Source organism: Numida meleagris, chromosome 6 (assembly GCF_002078875.1).
Source record: "Numida meleagris isolate 19003 breed g44 Domestic line chromosome 6, NumMel1.0, whole genome shotgun sequence".
NCBI lineage: Eukaryota > Metazoa > Chordata > Aves > Galliformes > Numididae > Numida > Numida meleagris.
This window is the reverse complement of record NC_034414.1, coordinates 57,790,799-57,810,980: the sequence shown is the minus strand read 5'-3', so window position 1 is coordinate 57,810,980 and position 20,182 is coordinate 57,790,799. Positions and strand designations below refer to the sequence as shown.

General features: G+C 41.0%; 1 protein-coding gene and 1 non-coding gene across 5 annotated transcripts in view; one reads left to right on the top strand and one right to left on the bottom strand.

The window, feature by feature from the left end:
- Positions 1-19,586, bottom strand: part of WDHD1 (WD repeat and HMG-box DNA binding protein 1) — a 33,638-nt gene extending 14,052 nt beyond the window's left edge. For 3 of the 4 annotated variants that reach the window (XM_021402396.1, XM_021402393.1, XM_021402397.1), the window contains exons 1-16: positions 19,376-19,586; positions 18,964-19,052; positions 17,432-17,543; positions 14,642-14,793; positions 12,962-13,073; positions 12,574-12,624; positions 10,330-10,425; positions 8,523-8,615; positions 7,520-7,626; positions 4,815-4,950; positions 4,080-4,275; positions 3,680-3,873; positions 2,885-3,069; positions 1,510-1,751; positions 887-1,024; positions 459-615 (exon numbers count right to left, since the gene is read on the bottom strand). In XM_021402396.1, the coding sequence (XP_021258071.1) occupies positions 459-615; positions 887-1,024; positions 1,510-1,751; positions 2,885-3,069; positions 3,680-3,873; positions 4,080-4,275; positions 4,815-4,950; positions 7,520-7,626; positions 8,523-8,615; positions 10,330-10,425; positions 12,574-12,624; positions 12,962-13,073; positions 14,642-14,793; positions 17,432-17,543; positions 18,964-19,040 (2,048 nt within the window). In that variant the 5' untranslated portion in view covers positions 19,041-19,052; positions 19,376-19,586. Of the gene's footprint in view, positions 1-458; positions 616-886; positions 1,025-1,509; positions 1,752-2,884; positions 3,070-3,679; positions 3,874-4,079; positions 4,276-4,814; positions 4,951-7,519; positions 7,627-8,522; positions 8,616-10,329; positions 10,426-12,573; positions 12,625-12,961; positions 13,074-14,641; positions 14,794-17,431; positions 17,544-18,963; positions 19,053-19,189; positions 19,354-19,375 lie in introns of those variants that run through there. The other variant, XM_021402394.1, reaches the window with a different exon arrangement.
- Positions 6,083-6,154, top strand: TRNAG-UCC. The gene has a single exon. It is a non-coding gene; the product is annotated as a tRNA-Gly (tRNA).

Genomic DNA, 20,182 nt, shown 5'->3' with positions numbered 1-20,182 from the left:
TTAACATCATACCAGATTGTTCTTATTTATCTGTGCCTAGTGACGTAGATTAGTTACAGGATTTGAGACTTTTCAAATGGACAAAAGGGAAAAACGTAACTAAAAAATCTGAAAATTTAAAAAAATGTATCAACTGCAGAAGCAGAATCCTAAGAGCAACCATAAGCAAAGTGCAGCCTTACAAATGTGCCTGCATCAGAGACTTGTGATCTCATAACAAAGTGCACGTGCCTGTCAGCCCAGGCAAGAAGTTAATATTAGTTTGTTACACATTATAAAACTAAGAGTTCATTCAAAACGAACTTAGTAATGAAACATCCATGGCAAATTACATTCATGAACCACATCCATTACTGTGTACCATTACCTGCTTTAGTAAAACTTATTTCCAGTTTCTCTTACTGTTCTATAAATTAAGAGCAAGACAAACAGAGCATTTCCCTTGTGACATATCTGACCTGAGCTGCTGGGGGTTTTCATGGATGCCAACGACCCAGTAATGATCAGATTTGCCTTTGCAATGCTCTCGTGTGTTACACACTGGAATCCAAGTGTTCCCAAGCCCTCGGTTCAACATCCGCACGATTCCCTCAGAATCCACGTAACACGGGGTACCTGTTGGATACAAGTGCAGACCATTATTCTGACAGGCAACTAATTATGACGTGGCTGAGTCTGAACTGGTGGATACTGCTGGGAAATGACGTTTTACATAACTCAAATTCAATATCCTCTCACCCGAACAGTACAACCCAGCTGGGAGACAGCTTTCCTTAGAAGGAAGCGCCACCTTCTGACAGCCAGCGCTACTGCCAGGGAACTTATTCCAGTTCAGGACTTTAATTTTATTTTATTAATTTCATTTGTATTTAATTTAATTCCATACCTTCCGCTGAGAATCCAGCCCACACCAAATAGGACTTCTTTGTAAGAGAAAGAGGGTCTCCATGCAAAACTTGTCTCTTCTTTTTTCCTAGCTCCATCAGCTGCACTCCGAGGCACTGGTCTCCATCAAATCCAGTACCTAGGAAGAAGTTGTTCAAAGACTATGTTAGAAAGCAAATGGTCTTGTCTCTTCGTTAAATTTAGGTAACTTCTGAAACAAAAGCTAAGTCTAAGGCAGTGTTATTCACAAATAAACTACCAGACAAGAGACTACTTGTCACTTTGGACATACAAAGTATGCATAACAACTAGTTCCTTAATTTCCTCCAGTAATTAATCATGGCATGACCGAAACCTAAGTTTAATCTGTTTGTGCTACTGTTATAAAATTCTCCCGTTCCCCACAAGTTAATCCAGGCATCCCAATATAAAACATATGCTTTACTGTCAGATGCCGAGGACTTACAGGTTGTGACAGTATAACTGTCATCAGGAAGACAAGAGGGAAAAGTAAAATACTTCTGATGACTATACACAAATACCGCATTTGAAGTCAGTATGAGACAAGGAATGAAAACAAACTCAGTTCAGAAAAAAAAAAAAAAGGACAGAGGGGAGAAATACCTCTGTGGTAAATAATCATCAGCTGCTCTCCACGTCCTGCCATAGACACCACTGGACCTGGGAGACAGAATATCTCTTTCTGAACTCCTCCAACTGTAAAGAGTCGAACCAGCAAGGCACTAGTGGCACAAGCAGCCCAGCCCTGACCTAGACAGATAGCTTCAATATCTTCATCCTTTGGCATATCTACTGTCCACTCCTTGTTTGCATCCCACGAGCTAAAATAAATGCAGTGGAGCTTGCTGAAAGAGAGACAAAGAACAACAGGTAAGTAAGTCAACAAGAAAAAAAAAATATCTCAAAATATACCACGCACTTCAACTACACCAACATAATATGTTTCTGTCAGAGACCTGGAATGGGTGACTGCCATGGAAAGGAACATCATCATGCTACAGATTACAAGTGGCATTTAGGAAGCCCTGCTCTTATTATTCAGAAACTGAAGAGCCAACTTGAACTCCAGCACTGCAGGTTTAGAGCCTCGAAGCATGAAGCACAGACACTTTAGAGGTCTGAGAGGAGATTTTTAGATGGAAATAGACAAGTGTTTTGCTTAATTAGCATTAACAGTACCTGAAGGTGTTCAGTACTCTGGTCTACAAGCCTTTATTACACAGTTGTAATTATGCTGTCTTTCAGGAGAAAAAAAACCAGGAACTTTGGTTCTGCCATCTTAATAATTGAAAATGGTCTGTAACCAACTCACAGACACCACTGGTTTTGGTAGATAACCCACAAGTTCACCTCACTTTGGAAAAAAAAATAGAAATTTTCAAAGTCAGATAATCAATACATACAAATAATACTCTCAAAGACAAAGATTGCTTTTCAGCTTGTCACAATGCTGTACATGCCAGATTAAGCAAAAAGTTCTTCCTTCAAGATATTTCTACCAAAAAAAAAAAAACCCAGCAATAGTATTACTATACTGCTATTAAACGTTCTGAAATTCTTCATGTCATAATTCTTCTTATAAGACTGGGTATCTCCAAACATCTCTCCTTAGCAACGGTATGAAAAGAAATAGCACAGACCTCACAATTTATCATTGATCTGAGCAGACTGAAAGACTATTGTTCACATTTACAATTTCCTTTGAGCTAGCAATGCATGCACTTCCTAGCGTATATATTTGGGAAAAAAGGAAAAAAAAGGATTTAAAGAAAATCCACAGGAAACAAAATACATCTTCAAATATCTTGAAGATTACACGTGGGTGGATGTGAAAAATCCTCCACAACAGCAGTCCCATAAATAAAAGAACAAGATCAAAAGCCAAAAGTCTCAAGTAAGGTGATAAAAGCTGAGATATATGAAACATGCTAAGCGTAATTCCATACTACGAGTTTGATAGAGCAAAGCCATGGCTTACCTTGCGAGTTCCTCTGTACTCTCACAGGCTAGTAAAATAGCTTCAGTAGAGAGGTCAGCCATTGTGTGATTCAGGGAGTTAGGCAGGTGTGTGGCATGATGTATGGAGGTATCATGAAATTCTATATCAATAGCGTTGTCTTGTTCATCGTTGTAACAACGAATGATACCAACGGAATTCCAAACCTATTAAAAAGAAATAATAAAATCACCCATCATATTGACTGCCCTCAAACAGCCTCCTGTAGCGTAACCATCTGAACCGGTAGTGGGTGGGAGACTGCAGGAAAACTGAGTTACATAGTCAGGACTTGGAGTTTCTAGAACAGCTCAACTAGGTCAAAAGATAGTTTTGTTCTCATCGCTTAGCCATATTACTCCTTACAAAATAAAACGTTAACAACTTGCAGTTATAAAAGAAATAACGAATGATGAATGTACAAGTCTTAAAAGTACAAAAATATCCGTAAGTTCTGACTAAAAAGGAAGTTCAAAAACAGATTTGTTTGACTTCCATAGCACAGGTACAAACTGTATTGCTGTCTTAAAGCCAAATATTTACTTCTACATCAAAAGCAACCAAAACACAAGGCATAAAATTCTGCAGTCTGCATGAACGCAAAGCCTACTTTTTACTGGTCAGCTTCACACTGTGAAGCATTAAAAAAAAAAACAAAAAAAAAAACCCACAACACACAAATGAGGATTTGGGAAAGATTAGATTAAGACGAAGCAAAACCAGGACAATATTAACAAAGCGACTACATCTACATAACCACACAGAAGTGAGATTTACCATGAACCGATGCATGAGATGTACAGGAGTGGAGCCAGACTGGAATGGCTTTTGCCTGGGGGTTGGCCTTGGCCCATCATAGAAAGGCTGTTGCGTAGATGATGTTGGCAAAGCTGGAAAACCACCAATCTGATCATCATCCTCCTCCTCCTCCTTTTCAAGTAGATTGGAATTAGCCTTTATCATTCCAATATCTAAAAGTTTAAAACACATACATATATACTGATGTCTTCCAAGTATTATTATAGCAGCAGAAAATAGATGAAAATATTGAAACAGTGAAAACTTGTCTGGAAAAATAAGCCAGAGAGTACGTAAACAGGTGATGCCAAGAAAGAATGCTAAGAAACTGTCTCAGTAACAGCACTACAGAGCTCTGGAAAATTAGTTTATTCTGTACCTAATGAGTTATCATCATCATCAATTATTGCCCGTCTTGGATGGCCTGACGTTGGCATAAGGTCATCGTCATCACCATGATCTTCATTAGCTCCGGCGCGTGGGGAAGACTGCGGTTCAATCATATCTCCATTTAAATAGTCGTCGTCATCTCCATCAAAGAGATCTTCATAGTCTTTTGTAACAGTGTTGGCAACCTAAAACCACGTCATCAATTCTAATTAATTACCAATTGATTATTATTAACTATTTTTATTATTATAAGCAATTCTAATTCCTTCCAGTATCTAAAGGAGGCCTATGGAAAATCTGGAGAGGGACTCTTAACAGAGCGTAGTGACAGGACAAGGGGTAATGGTTTTAAACTAAAAGAAGGTAGATTTAGATTAGACATTAGGAAAAAATTCTTTATTATGAGGGGTGACGAGGCCCCTGCACAGGCTGCCCAGAGCTGGGAGTGCCCCATCCCTGGAGGTGCTCAAAGCTGTGCTGGATGGGGACCTGGGCAGCCTGAGCTGAAGGGAGGTGTCCCCACCCATGGCAGGGGTTGGAACCAGACGGTCTGGTCCCTTCCAACCCAAACCATTCTGTGATTCTATGATTAAATCTTCTTTTGAATACGGAATTCAAGGAATGAACTAATGCACAAGAGGGAGCTTTCAACACTCAGCAGAGAACGTCTCACGCAATTTGATGACTTAAACTACCACTTTAAGAAATAATTGGTGCTGATCACCTTGTCGCTTGGTTTCTTTCCATCACCGATATCTTCCCACAATCCCAGATTTCCTTCAGTATCTGTATAAGCTATTTGCTCATATTTGGGATGCCACGCCAGTCCACAAATTGAGTAATTTTTCTCATGCTTCATCCTAAAAAGAACATGAAAATTCGCTATTTCTATTAAGCCTCTCCGGGCAGAAACACCCCCAAGTTATTATAAGCAGCGATAATACTGGTGAGAATAACATAAATATATATACACAGATAATGAAATAATTAATAAGTTCCCTTTGGAATAAATAGCTACCCTAAAAAACCACAGCAGATCTTCCTTTTCTACGGAGGAAATTATTTAAGCTTTAAAATCAATCAGAATCATATTCCTAAAACAACAGCTTCCTGATGCATGCAGAATACAAAGTAATTCCCCAGCAGACAATACGTTCCAGAACCATCCAGTTATAAAAAGAACATTCAGCTGTTTCTCTTGTACCAAACTGATGATTTAGTCCTTTATCTTCTCCTCCCTTTATCCTCACAAAACAATGCACCCATGAATTATTTACATGATGTCTTTAAGGCCTTACATACGTGCTAGAGTAACAATCATGTTTCTGACTCAAGATATTCAGACAGATAAAGCCTCCCTTCTGTTCCTCACTGTAACTAACTGAGATAAAGTTCTATTTGTCCTTTCTCTGCCTACACGTTGAGGATGGCTGACTTACTGACATGTCAGTATTTCTCCTTTAGCTGCATCTTACTGCCAGCAGTCTTGGGGTTTGTAACCTGACGAAGATTTGTTTCCAGCAAAACTATTCTTTAATCAATTAGAAGATTAAAATGTAATAAAGAAAATATTGCCTTTGGAATGCTTCCAGATTCTTCTAGCTATGCACGCTGCATATGGTGGGGGAAGGCAAAGCAATGCCACTTTCCTACCCCAACAGTTAGACACCAGTGGAAGCTGCTTCCTCGCAGAACACAGGAATGATGTGGCAGCCCTTGAATTCCCATCAGCACATGAAATGAGGTATTAGTATGCCTCATCCAAATTGCACAAGGGAAGAGCCCTCCTCCTGCTTGCTTGCTCAAGTCTAGCTCGAACAGTGGCCCTGCATTACAGCATCACCCAGACCTGACATCACTCTTCCAACCTGTGCTTGCTCGTGTTCTCCCCCTCTCCTGATGTGCTTGCAGAGACCATCTCTAAGATCAGACAGATGGAATTTTTTCGCTTAAGCCTTTATTTTGCTGTCTCCTGGAGCTCCTAGCAGCACAGCGTTGGTGGTATAGTGGTGAGCATAGCTGCCTTCCAAGCAGTTGACCCGGGTTCGATTCCCGGCCAACGCAATTTGCATTTTGGGTTCTGGGACCCTCAGAGCCCCGAGCTGGATGACTGTGACCTGCAGGAACATCAAACTCCCACCAAACCCAAATTTGTGCAGGATTTGCCGCTCTACAGAATGCAAAGAAGCCTACGGGGCCCAATGGGACTCATCCCAGGTACTCCAAGAGATGGCTGATGTCACCCCAAGACATCTCTCAATTCCTTTTCAACTGTCTTGGGAATCTGGAGAGGCCCCAGTCAGCTGGAAGCTGGCAGATGTCCCGGCTTCAAAGCAGCACAAGAAAGGAGACCTTGGTAATTACAGGACTATCAGCTTCACTTCACTGCCTGCTTAAATCATGGAGCAGATTATTCTGGGAGCTATCAAAAAACCCTTGAAAGACAATGTAGTCACTGGTCACAGCCAACATGGGCTTGCAAGGAGAAAGCACTGCTTAGTAAACTTAATTTCCCTTCATGAAAAGGTTGTCCACCTAGCTGACAAAGGGAAGCCAGTAGATGTGATCTTTCTGGATTTAGCAAAGTTTTTGATGCTGTTTCTCATGGTATCCTACTGGACAAAACGTCCAGCATATAGCCAGACAAGTACAAAATACAAAGGGGGAAGAACTTGCTGATGGGCTCAGGCTCAAAGGGTTATAGTAAATCTCTTCAACGTTTTTATAAATGATCTGGACGCATATTCAAATGCACAGCAGCAAAGTTTGTGAATGATACTAACTTAGGAGGAATTGTGGACTGGGATCTCTGCTTTCTGGTGACAGCGACAGGACCCGAGGGAACAGCGTGGAGCTGCATCAGGGGAGGGTCACGTAGAGGTTAGGGAAAGGTTCTGCACCAGAGCGTGGTGGGCATGGAACAGGCTGCCCAGGGCAGTGGGCATAGAATCATAGAATCATAGAATGAGCTAGGTTGGAAAAGACCTACAAGATCACCTAGTCCAACCATCCACCTACCACCAACAACCCCACTAAACTATGTCTCCCAACGCTATATCCAAACGTTTCTTGAACACAAGAGCAAGGCAAGGCTCCAAGCTCCTGGAGCTCAAGGAGCATTTGGACAATGCACTCAGACACAGGGTGATTTTGGGTGGTACTGCGTGGAGCCAAGGGCTGGGACTTGATGATCCCCATGGGTCCCTTCCAACATGGGATATTCTGTGATTCTATGGTTTGCAGTGGAACTTTAGCAGAAAGTTGACTGTTTTACCCCCTAAATCTCCATTTCAATAGTGATAATAGTGATAGACTTTTCAATAGGCAGAGTTCTCAATTGGCACAAATAATTTTTACGGAGGAGATACGACACAGATCTCTTTTAACAAAAAGCATGTATTTAGGGGATTATGGAACAGCACTACATACCTCTCTATGCACTCCTGGCTTTTCACCTTCCACACCACTATACTCCCATTCACTGTTGCAGCCGCCAGGTACTGACCACAAGGAGACCACACCACAACATTCAAGGGCTAGGGAAAAGGAAAAATTACAGGGAGAAAAAGTATTACCAAAGTACACCCAGCATTCATATTCTGAAGCATAAAATGGACATTCTAGAATAAAAAAATAATAATCTTTAGCAAACCTCATCCAGCCTCCCAAACTAGAACTGCCTTCAGGAAGTCCCCAGCAAAACCATTCTTTGAAGACAGCACACTTACTCTCCTCCAGAATATTTAACTTCTGTCACTAAATGCTGGCACGACAAACCATGTCAAACAAACCAGGACTTAGACAGAAACAGAGCATTTTTTGCAAACTCAGCGCTGAACATACTTTTCTTAATAGCTTAATTAATACATCTTCATAAATTAAAATCAAAGACTGCATTCTGTATCTTAATAACATCCCAGCTGGGGTATATTTTCAAGTCAGTGAAAAGAATTAACACACAGCCTCCATACACCTAACAATTACACTACAAAAGTAATTCTCTTTTACCCACAGGTTTCCAAATATATAATGAAGTCAAAAGTCACATGCCTCAGTTAAGGCTAACACTAAGTTAAATTTAAGATTAATAAAATAAGGAGTACGTAATAGAAATATTTGTTAAGAAATACCCAACATTGTCCCCCAAATGGTATATTCAGAACGATTTGTGAGAACAGATATTCTTCAGCTTCACTCAGTGACTCATGGGTTGACTTCAGAAATCTTTAGGGTCACTATAAGGGAAACAGGAGAACCAGAGCCGCATAGACAAGTTTGACACTCATCTCTCTTGCCTTGGTTTCCAATGTAAAGTAATAGGATCAGAAATGAAAGCGGGAGGGGAAAAAAACACTGTGCAGGAGACAAATTTCTAGCAGAAGAACACTTAAGCGTATGGAAGATTTAGCAAGCAGCTGCTTTATATACCTACCTGTGTGATGGAAGTGTCTGATAGATCAACTTGATTATCCCAGGTTTCCCTTCTGTACAGTTTAACAACTTTATCTACAGGAATTGCCAGCAACTGTTGAAAGGAACCAAGAATTAGGCAATTTAAAACAAGTTATCTTCCAAGAAAACATTCAAACAAATAGCATAGCTTCTTCATTCAAAAGTATTACAGCAGTGTCTGCCTACATACCCAGCAGTTCTCTTGGCATCCTAGCAATGCCAGCTGAGAAAAGAATGCTGAAATAATCTTGAATTACAAGGTTCTTCCATGCTTTCTATATGCAACACAGCAAAGAATGGCTGTTTTTATTTTAATCTTCATTTATTTCTGGCAGAAATCTGATGACAGCCGCAACATAAGGTTCTAAGTTCTTATTTATGTAACAGCTAACAAACGTGCATAAATAAATTTCAGTGTTCTGAGCACAAGTCTTATGTTCTCCCTCTTCTTTCCTCCCCAAACCTCTTTTTATCAGATTACAATTTCTCCGTAAATCTTATTTGAATAGCTAATTCCTGAAATAGTTCATTTTGTATTTTGCAAACCTACATAGCTGTTGCTGCCTGTTTACTTTGTAGGATTTGTGTTAGTTGGTTTTGTCTGGTTTTTTTTAGAGATTTCTAATAATCTGCTTTATAATAGAAGCGAGGCAGCTGACTACAGTTGGTGTGTCTGTGTGAAGAGTTCGTGTAAAAATTCAAGTGTGTGCTTTTATGCAATATGCCTACAAAGTAACCTGCATTTTAAGTGACATTCTGTCTTCCATAGAAGAGCTATCCATCATGCTATCGTAATAGCTAGGTATTTCAGAGAGCAGACAGGCACAGACAGAGCTCACAGAAGGCTGAGTTGGGGAAACAGAAGGTTATTCAAGTCAGAACTGTGAGAAAACCCTGGAAAACACACTTTAGACCCTGCATACTAGAATGTCAATAGTTTGGCAGAACCTATTCTTCATGCTTTCAGACAGCAGGCAAGAACAGAAGGCACCAAGCAATTGTTCCCAAATGACCACCTGTTGCTCAATTCGCTGTCCTTTACTTGAAGTATGATGTGGCATGCCTCATTTCATCCAGGTTTGAATCTATCTGCTCCTCTCTCCTTTGTGTTACCAGCTGCTGCAGGGGTGCTCTAGGTTACATGACACAGAGACATCTACACAGCTATGCAAACTTCGCTCCTCCAGCTCTTTGTGGTAAGTGATTGGTACATAGTGCTTTTGCATCAGTACATGTACAATGCACTGGATACATAGTATGTATTATTGTCAGCACTACCTTTACCCACAGCAGCACTAACTCTGTTCTTCAGCTGGAAAGAATCACAGAACAGTTTGGTTTGGAAAGGATCTTAAAGATCATCCAGTTTCAACCTTCCTACCTTGGGCAGGGATACCTTCCACAAGTCAGGAGCAGTTTACTACTTAGGTGACATTAGCAGGGCAAGATTACTGACTGACAAAATTTACTTAGAGAAAGACTGAACTCCTTTGATGCTCTGCTGTGAACAATTAGGTCATTTCCCTCATGCACAATGTTCCTTCCTATTCAGCACAACGTGACTGCTGAACATTGTTTGGGGCTGACAGATGGCCTACTGCCAAACACAGTCTGGCACTGAAGCGAGAAAACATTTCCAAGTTTTTGTTTTTCCTAAAAGTGAACTTCACCCCAAATATTTTCCTTACTCTCTGGAGCTGGAATTTGGACTTGCCTGGATTGAGTTCTACTGTACTCCCAAAGAGAAATGAAGGATTAAGATGTGGCTAAAACAATCTGTCACTCACCTTGCCGCTGCCAGGTTGCCAGGCAAGCCTGCATATTGATTTAGCATTTATCACATCATTACATTTCTGCAGCAGCAGCCAGCTTGTCACACATGTCTGAAAACAAAATATTCAAAATTGAGTTCTCCAGTTCTATGAAAATCTGTTGTATTTTAAAAACTTTTAAAGAAGAAGCGTGGAAATAGCTGAAAGGAAAAAAAGGTATATAATTTTTGGAACCAAAATAATCTCTTTCATCCAAGTACCTACTTCTTCAAAAGAATACATATATTTTTATATATCCAAAAACACTGTAAAATTCTTTGCCAATGTAGGCCTGAAAATATTTAATTACAAAGCAACTGCTTATAAGTAAGATTACAGCAAAAGTATTTTTAATGAAGTACAGAACAAAAGAGCTCACATATTTAGGTTACAAGGAGAGAAATCTGGCCAAACTGCTTTTGTCAAATCCAGATTGACTGTAGCAAGGTGCCACACATCAGCCTGAATCTTACCACAGCAATGTAAAGATGAATGAATTGCTACGTTCTCATACTGCAGCACAGATGACACAGGTTACTGCCACAGCCCCAGGACACAGCCTAAGTGCCCCAAAAGGCACCCACTGCCAGTCTGAAATTTACATTGTATGTCTTTGTTTGAAAAAGTAGCAATTACAATAGTAAAATACATTCCCAAGTGTACCCACAGGAATAATTCTGCATGGATGCTTGGTCCAGTCAGTAATGGCATTGAGCAAAAATAATCCCATATACATACACAGAACTGCTTTATTACAGTGATCACCTGAAACCTTCTTCTCAAGCTCCTTAGAGTGCAAGGCCAGCAGAGACAGTTGGCTCACCAAATCTTATTTCTTAGGTGCCCTGAACTATTTGACACAAATATTGCTAAGCTGAGCCCAATGACTGTATTTCTAAAAAATTACGTTCTTCAATCTGTGCTTTACATCCCTCTGGTGAGAAACTGCTGTGAAGTTTGCAGTGGTTTTTTGTTGCTGCTGTAGTTTTTTGTTTGTTTTTAAAGAATGGCATACCATGTCCCTTCTCAACAGCCTTGTACTCACCATAACATGGCCCCATCTCTACAAATAAAAAAGACTGAAATGCAGTAAGTTGAACCTTGAGTCCTTGGCAAACTAAGTTTGTGTGCCATAGGGAGAGAGCAAGAGAGATGAAAGCACCACTGTGCACAAAGACCCCTACCAAAGAAAAATGGGCTTCATCTCACTGATCATAGAATCACAGAATTGCTCAGGTTGGAAAAGACCTTCAAGATCATCAAGTCCAACCTCAGCCTAACCAGACTACCCTAACTCTAACAACCCACCGCTAAATCCTGTCCCTGAGCACCACATCCAAGTGGTTTTTAAACACATTCAGGGATGGTGACTCCACCACCTCCCTGGGGAGCCTGTTCCAGTGCTTAACAACCCTTTCTGTAAAGAAGTTGTTCCTGATATCCAACCTAAACCTCCCCTGGTGCAACTTGAGGCCATTTCCCCTTGTCCTGTCACCTGTCACCAGTGAGAAGAGACCATGGCATGTGAAATGCAAACCCCTTCCTAAACCCAAGTCAAAGAAGCCACTAGTCAGCCTGAAAATTAGTCAATAATTCACAGAAAGCTCAGGAAAAATAAATGAAAACGAAACACACCTAGACAACAGCTTATTAGCATAAAGTTTACTCCTTAACCCTGGAAGCAACAGGTGATATTCTGAAACCCTTGTCTCTCTGCCCATGGCAGGGGAGTTGGGACTAGGTGATATTTCAGGTCCCTTCTAACCCAAAGCACCCTGTGATTCCATAATTCTAAAAAAAAAATAGGAATCTGATTTTAACTGTTACCTTCACACAGAGGGAAATTTTTGAATGTGCTGAGGACAAAATACACAATGGTGACCAACAAACAAAGATGGACAGAAGAAATCAGGGATTCCACAGGCAGGAATAAGAGCCCAGAGCTGCCCAGGCAGCATTTCACACTCTGGCTTGGAATTTCTCCCAGAAATAGATAAAAGCATTCTATAAAGTACAGTCAAAATTCTTCCTGAAAAAAATGGACTTCAACATACATTTTCTATATAAACAGTTTTTGTAAATACTATCAGCTGTTACTGATAACACATAAAAAGACAAGAAGCATTTATTCCAGCAGTTTTTCCAGTCCAGTTCTTTTTGCTGTCTGTGAAATCCCAGTTTTCCTATGAAAAACTCAACTCAGAAAGGCAGGCCTTTTACCTGATCTTCCACTTTCCATACTCTGACAGAACCATCACAGCTTGCTGATGCCTGTGGAAGAGAGTTTTTTCAAACGAATTAAAGACATTGAGAAATCAATGCAATAACATTTAAAAATCCTATAACCAACTATACAGACATAGAATGCATAAGCCCTTTTAAAAACAAAGTCTCCCAGTTTAAACTGTTTTAAGACTTAAAACTTTCTGTCAAATGATCTTGGTAATTCCAAGTAGTTTCAGTAGTTAACTGAAATGAAGTAGATTTACGTGCCCACTCACTGATGGCTTTGTTTGTTTGCTCATTTTACTCAAAAATACTTTTTTTTTTTTTTTCTCATAGAGAAGAGGAAATTCACAGTAGAAAGTAAACAAGAAAGTATTTTTACCAGGTAAATATCCATGGGGTCAAAAGCCAGGCTTAAAACAGGAGCATCATGTCCTCGGAACGTTTTCTGCTTGCTGCTATCAGCCACCTCCACTACTTTGACCATGAAGTCACTGTATATGACAATGGCACAGAGCTAAAGCATTCACATTGGTATCAATGGTGACAGAGTATTTGTTTACAGTAATAAAAATTAAATTGGATGCTAGTTGTCTGCTGGGAAGTATGACCCAAAGGAGAAGAATCTCAAGGTTTATTATAATAAGTGCAAGGACAGATCATCAGAAACTAATTTTTGTTCAAATCAAAGCTCATAAAGCATGGTTGAAGAAGATATGGCATACACACACAACATACAGCTGTAAAATATAGTATTTGATGAACCCTAGGGAAAATTTGTGCTCAGTCAAAAAAAGTAGAGCAAATGCTTCATTTTGTGAAGTTGTTAACAAGATTATTAAGACCAGTTAGTGTATCAGATACAATTTTTTTTCTTTTTCAACTTTATTTCCTCCTCCAAAATTACGAACATTACTGTAGTTTAATTCAAAGTATCCGTGCTAATAACTTCCAAGCTCCTGTCCTACTTCCCTGCTACATTTTCAAATTAGAATTTAATTTTAGGCACTCATTTTATAGGATTAGCCATTCCCTTAACTACATTAACCTCACACAAAACTGAAATTTACAGGCTTCATGTGAAAACGGAGAAATCTGTGATAAGCAAAAGCCATTCTTCTTAGCTGTACTCCCCGATATCACAGCTGTCAACCTCTTTCAGTGTGCTACAGAAGATCTCATCAAGGGGTGAGCTCAGTTTTACCACCTCATTTCCCTAACGTGAGGGCCCTGATCAGGCTGCTGATTTTTGGGTAGAAGTTTTTAGAAGCAGAAAGAATTTGCTGTCTGCTTTATCTCTCTAATTAAAGTCATATCCTGGGGCAGAGCTGTTCCCTCAGAAACAAGCACTGGCAAAGAGCCCAAATTCATGATCTCTGTCAGATGTAGACATTAGAGTGGTTACTGTCCCCAGCTGTCCAGTCTCCCACTTTTGGTGGAGCTGGCGTGTCTGCTCTGCAGCTGTCAGACTTTACAGCCCAGCGTATCGATCCAAACTGCTTTCTAGTTTGATTCACACTTAGAGGAGGCAGGCAGCAGATGTAACGTTCAGCCATCTCTGCCGCAGGGATGGAGGACAAATTCCAACAGAGAAGCAAGCAGGCAGTCTGGGTTAGCTACAGTACCTAAAAAGCTCATCAGATCAGAACTCAGCCAACTTTTGCATGTGCGTATACATTTGCCACATTACGATGCTCGAGAGTCGGGACATTATCTTTAGCACACAGTAACAAAATCCCTGATGCTGCAGTGAGATCCATATGGGGAAACACTCGTGCTTTTGCATTACAGGACTGAAAGCTGAAAACACTCAAGGCTCCGCAAGAGGAGGAATTATTTCATAACACCACACTTCTTCTTAAAACTATTTAGTGCTCAAATGCCTCCCAGAGAATTGTTGCTTAGCAGTTCTTTTCATTCCTTCCCCCCACTGCCACTGTCCCTGGAAGGCACTTTGCATTACTTTAAAACCCACAGAGGTATGAGGATTAATAATCCCATTGTGAGGAAGTTGCCACATTTTGAATGATAGCAATGCCTTCCCTTATGATGCACACATTACCTAGATCCAGCAGCAATTTTGGTACCGTCACTGTTAAAGACAACGTGGTTTGCATTCATGGTAAAACGAGTAAGGATGCCATCTGGAGCTCCTTCAGGAAATGTATGGATCTGAACAGCGTTGTTTGATACCGCTGTGATCAATCTGCCATTCTAAAATAAAATAAAATAAAATGTACTGTTGAAACCACATTTATGCCCAAGGAGCCAAAGAAGCGAGCTGATGTTCCCAATATTTGGGCAGGTTAACTTTAGTAGCTCCAAAAGACATCTGACAGCAAGGGTAGTGGGTGAAATACTCTTTTACCTTGTATTTCTTCCACTAAAAATACAAAGAAGCACAATAACCTTAACACTTTATCACTTTAACCCAGCTACTTAAAAACTAATACAGTGATTTAATACAATGATTCTCTTTGTTTCAGTGCTGTAGAAATGCACTCCAGTTGTTTCAGTACGCTTAAAATTCATGATGTTAACTATATGGCAATTTACTTCACCGAGACCTTCCCAACTTACGTATTTACTAAAACAATGAATACTCTGAAAAGTCGCTCATGAATTTCAAAGAACTGTCTGCTCTTCTTCAGTTGGATAGAAAAAAATATATCCTTTCAAATAGGAAAGAGAGCTCTAAGAACAGGAAGAATATTGATCTAATCAGGATGCAATATGCTACATCATCAGGAGAGGGCACACTTGGACCAAACTTGACAGTTAAACCTCACTAAGGAAAGAGAAGTTCATGAGCTTTGTCCTTTTTAGAAACAGAAGGCAGAGGTCTACTAAAAAAAAATCATTCCAGATTAAAATTGATTGCAAAACAAAGAAATAATTATCCTATGCATGGAACAGTAGTATGTCTTCTTGAAGTGACAATATTATTCCTCACTTGCACGCAGCAATAAGTTTTTGCAGCAATAAGTTTTTGCATTTTGAAACGATGTATCTCTATTTTTAAAGTAGCCTAAAGTTATAGCAAAAATCCTGAAGAAAAAGAAAGCAGTAGCCAGTGCTAAATAACCTGAGGAAGCAAGAAAAACGAGATCAGAACTAAAAGCCCTTTCTAATAAGTCCTCTCTAAAAAACTAAGAACACATGACTGTTCCCACTGATGCCCAAAAATTAAAACCAAGATGTTTCCCTCCTGTATTCATTAATAATTTGCACAATTTCTGATTTGCTCAGAGAACTCACTCGAAATCCCCTCACTGTGTGCGAAACCATAAGAAATGTGATTAAAATCAACAGCACAACGCACTAAAAGGCCATGGGTACTGAGGAATATGCAGAAGATACGTTTAAAAGAAGATAAAAGGAATATAAGAAAAAGAAGAAAGATGTTTTATGGCAGTCATTCTGAATACGTTTCCAAATGATTCGTTTTAAAAGAATACATTTGTATGAATTCTCACTTGTTTCATCTGTTACACTCCCCTTCAAAATCACAAAGAGTTGAAAAACAATTTTTACATTCTCCTTGATCCCTGCAAAGTTTATTTCATGGTATCTGAAGAACAGATGGAGACTTCTAGAATTCCTCTCTTCTTCTACAGTTGTCATAAAGGTAACATTTTGGATCTTCTAATGCAATATAATTGCACCCAAAGGAATTTCCGTGAGAATTCCCAAGCTAAATACATGAACAAGTACATTAAAAAGAATTACTTCCTATTATACAAGTTTATATAGGTAACTTATTTACCTTCTTATTTACCATCACTGTTTCTATATATACACTACAAGGAACTGCCTTAATATTAAAATAAACAGAGCAGGTCATACTCAAACAGCAGAACAAGTCAGTCACACGACAGAAATGTCTCCATCTGTATTCTCATAAATTATTATTAGTTACTATTAAAGAAAAATCTTGTTCTCCTCTGACTCGGAAGAGAGGGGAAGGGACAGAGGGGAACAAAATGTCAGAAAAGTATTTTGGTCTAGCATCAATTTTGAGAGCTAAATATCAACTAATTATTAAAAAAAAAAAAAAAGTATTATCAAAGCATTACCAGACACTGACTCACGGAAGTAATTTTTTGATTAACATACATTACAATTCCTTGGACCTTAAAACAGAGCCACACAAAACAACCTCTTGTCTTTCTATTTTCATATAACCTTCCTCCACGAGTCAACACCAGTTCGGAGCCTCTCAGATGGGATGGGCAGAAGAGCAGGAACCAGCTGCACCATATACTGCTGGGAAACTTTTTGTGGCTGACACTGTGAGAAAATACTGAAACAGTCCACAAAGTTCACTGAATAATTAGTTTAATCTGCTTGGTTTGTTTTTCAAAGAGGAGATCAAAGTCAGGAATAATTATAACTGACTGCGAGGGGAGAGGGGGAAAAATAACATTAGAGAAATTTGGTATAATGAATAATTCCTCTACAAGCCTACGTGGTGTAAAATGAATTGTTACAAGTACTCTTGTTCACATAAAGTATTTAATTTAGCTAAGATGTTCAACAATTCTAGAGGCTTTTTAAAAAGCGTTTGCTTTCAATATTGTGTAACTATTTTCATTTGGACACAAGGATACTACGTGGTTGTATTCTGAAATTTAAACAAAACCTGCTACCGATTAACTCCCATTCAGTGTTGTTTTCCATACATTGATATGAAGACAAATAGACTGAAATGTGCTGCACACAATATTACTCCTGCCTTTTTCCAAGTATTATCTCAATATATGTGTTCACGTTACTTCAGTACACCAGCAACAGACATGTTATCTATCAACATCAGCATGATGCCACTTAACAGTTCTATTAAATACCATACCTTCAGAGCACATGAATAAGCCTTCTCTCCAACATTAATGGACTTGGGATCATCATCATCCAGGTTTTCCCAAATCCTAACATCTCCATCACTGCCACACGTTACGATGCAGCTGTTTAAAGACACAGGATTTGAACCAAATGAAGTGTTGTGGTTTTTTTTAGGGAAACACAATACATATGATATAATTCACTGAATACCATATTTAATAAACACGGAAAAAAAAAAACAAATCTGGTAGCACAACACTGCTCTGGTGTCTCTGATAACTCTCTAGGCCTCGCACTCATTGAGCTGAACTTTACATATTATCAATCCATTCTCACCAGGATCTAGATGGAATTTTTCAGAGGACTGATTTCACTGCCAGCTGAGCATTTAATTGCTTCTTAAGCCTTTGAAAATTTACCTTACAGCTGAGGGCAAAACTAAGAGCATTAACACACACTTGACTGAAGTTTAACAAGCTTAACATGTTTCAGACCTACAGAACCCATAAAAATATTAATATGGTGTTCAACTGTCAAGTTTGCTGGAGCCAGCTATAGTTTTGATTTCTTATGGCATATGCAAACATATTTTCTTCCAAGCAACATTTAGAGTCTATGAAATCACTCTTGAAAAAGTGAATATATAGAGGATCTTATACATGCGTGTGTAGGGGTAGGCCTCTTTTCCCAGGTAACTAGCAATAGGATGAGAAGTAATGGCCTTAAGTTGCACCAGCGGAGGGTCAGGTTGGATATTAGGAAACGTTTCTTCTCCAAAAGAGTGGTGAGGCACTGGCACAGGCTGCCCAGGGAGCGGTGGGGTCACCATCCCTAGAGGTGTTTAAGAAACATGGAGATGTGGTACAAAGGAACTGGGCTTAGTGGGCAATACTGGGTGCGGGTGGATGGTTGGATCCTAGAGGTCTTTTTCAATCTTTATGATTCTATATGTCCTACACACACACTGTTCTCAATAAAGGCAAATAAAGGATGTGCCAGACCAAGCCAGGTCATAGGTCCACCTGTCCAGCATCTTAACCAACAGCAGCTGGAACAGATACTCCTCAGAAAGCAACAGACAGGAATGTGACCCCAGATGACCACGGAATCATTTGAGTTGGAAGGGACCCTTCAAGGCCATCTGGTCCCACTCCCCCACATGAACAGGGACACCCACAGCTCCACCAGGTGCTCAGAGTCCTGCTCAGCCTGACCTTGGGTGCCTGCAGGACCATCCACCATCTCTCTGAGCAACCTGCGCCAGGGCTTCACTGCCTTTACTGCAAAAAGAAATCTTCCCTACAACCAATCTAAACCTCCTCTCTTTTAGTTGGAAACCGTTTCCCCTCGTCCTGTCACAATAACCACTGCTAAAGAGTCTGTCCCCATTCTTACAGCCCTCCTTTAGATACCCAAAGGCTGCTCTCAGCTCTCCCCCGGGCCTTCTCCAGGCTGCACAGCCTCAGCTGTCTCAGCCTGTCCATCCCTTGGGCCGTTTTTATGATGATATTTTCCCTGTCTCTCTAGGAACGGGGCAGTTACCTGCCGCTGTCATCGAAGCAGACATCCGTGTGTCCCTCTGTGTGTCCGTACCGCATCGGCTTTTGCGCTGATGGCATTTTTGTTCTTCCCTGTAAAACAAGGGCGGGAAATAACATCAATTTTTAAGTAAGACTTTAGAAAGAGCCCCGGATGGGGAATCCCACCCACAGAGGCTGGAAAAGCGCAGAGCCCCGCTCCCTCCCACGTGTCCCAATAAGACTGTTACCCAGCAGACACTCAATACCCCAAAACGGGGAGGAAAACAAGCCAGAGTGGAAAAAAGGGGGGGAAAACAGAGGGGCTCAGGGGTCTGCCGCCGCAACAGCAGCCCCAGAGCCCACACAGCCCCTCAAGAGGTGGGCAAGGCGCTCCCCCCACCCCATGCCGGGCGCTAGGCCCAAGCCGCGCTCACCTCACGGCCCCGCCGCCCGCCGCCCCGCGCCGCCCGCGGCCGCGGCGTTCCCCGGCTGTTCGTCCGCGCCTTGATGGCTTTCCTGAATGGCTGACGGCGAGCTGCCCTGGAGCTGGCCCCCCGGCACCACCCGCCTCTCCGCCGGCAACTCCGCTGCGGATCGGCGCTGAGAGCAGCGGGCACAGCGGCGAAGGGATTTTTTTTTTTTTTTTTTTTTCCTCTCTCTCTTTCTCTCTCCCTCTCCCCCCCTCCCTTTCTCCCTTCGCTCTCCCCCGTGCTCGGCGCCGGGGAGCTCCGGAGAGGGGGAAAAAAAATAAAAATTTTAAAGATATATCTTCTTTTTTTTTTTTTTTTTTTTTTTTTAAAGCAACAAAAGGGAGAGAGAGGGAAAGAGAAAGAAAGGAGGAGGAGAAAAAAAGCAAACTGCTGCAAAGCTGAGCTGCAGAGCAAAGCAAACAAACTTTGAAAATAAAGGGGGAACAGGAAGTTTGGCAACGGTGTCCAATAGATATGGCAATGGTAGTCGGTGCGTGGCGAGACCCCCAGGACGATGTGCCCGGAGCTCAGGGAACGCAGCCAGCGCCCGCCCCGCCGGTGCAGGGCCCCCCGGCCGGGACCCCGCACACCCCGCAGACCCCGGGGCCCGGCGGCCCCCCCAGCACGCCAGCGCAGAGCAACGCGGCGAGCCAGCAGAGCCAAGGGGACAAGCAGCAGCAGCAGCAGCACATTGAGTGCGTGGTTTGTGGGGACAAGTCTAGTGGCAAACACTACGGCCAGTTTACCTGCGAGGGTTGCAAGAGTTTCTTC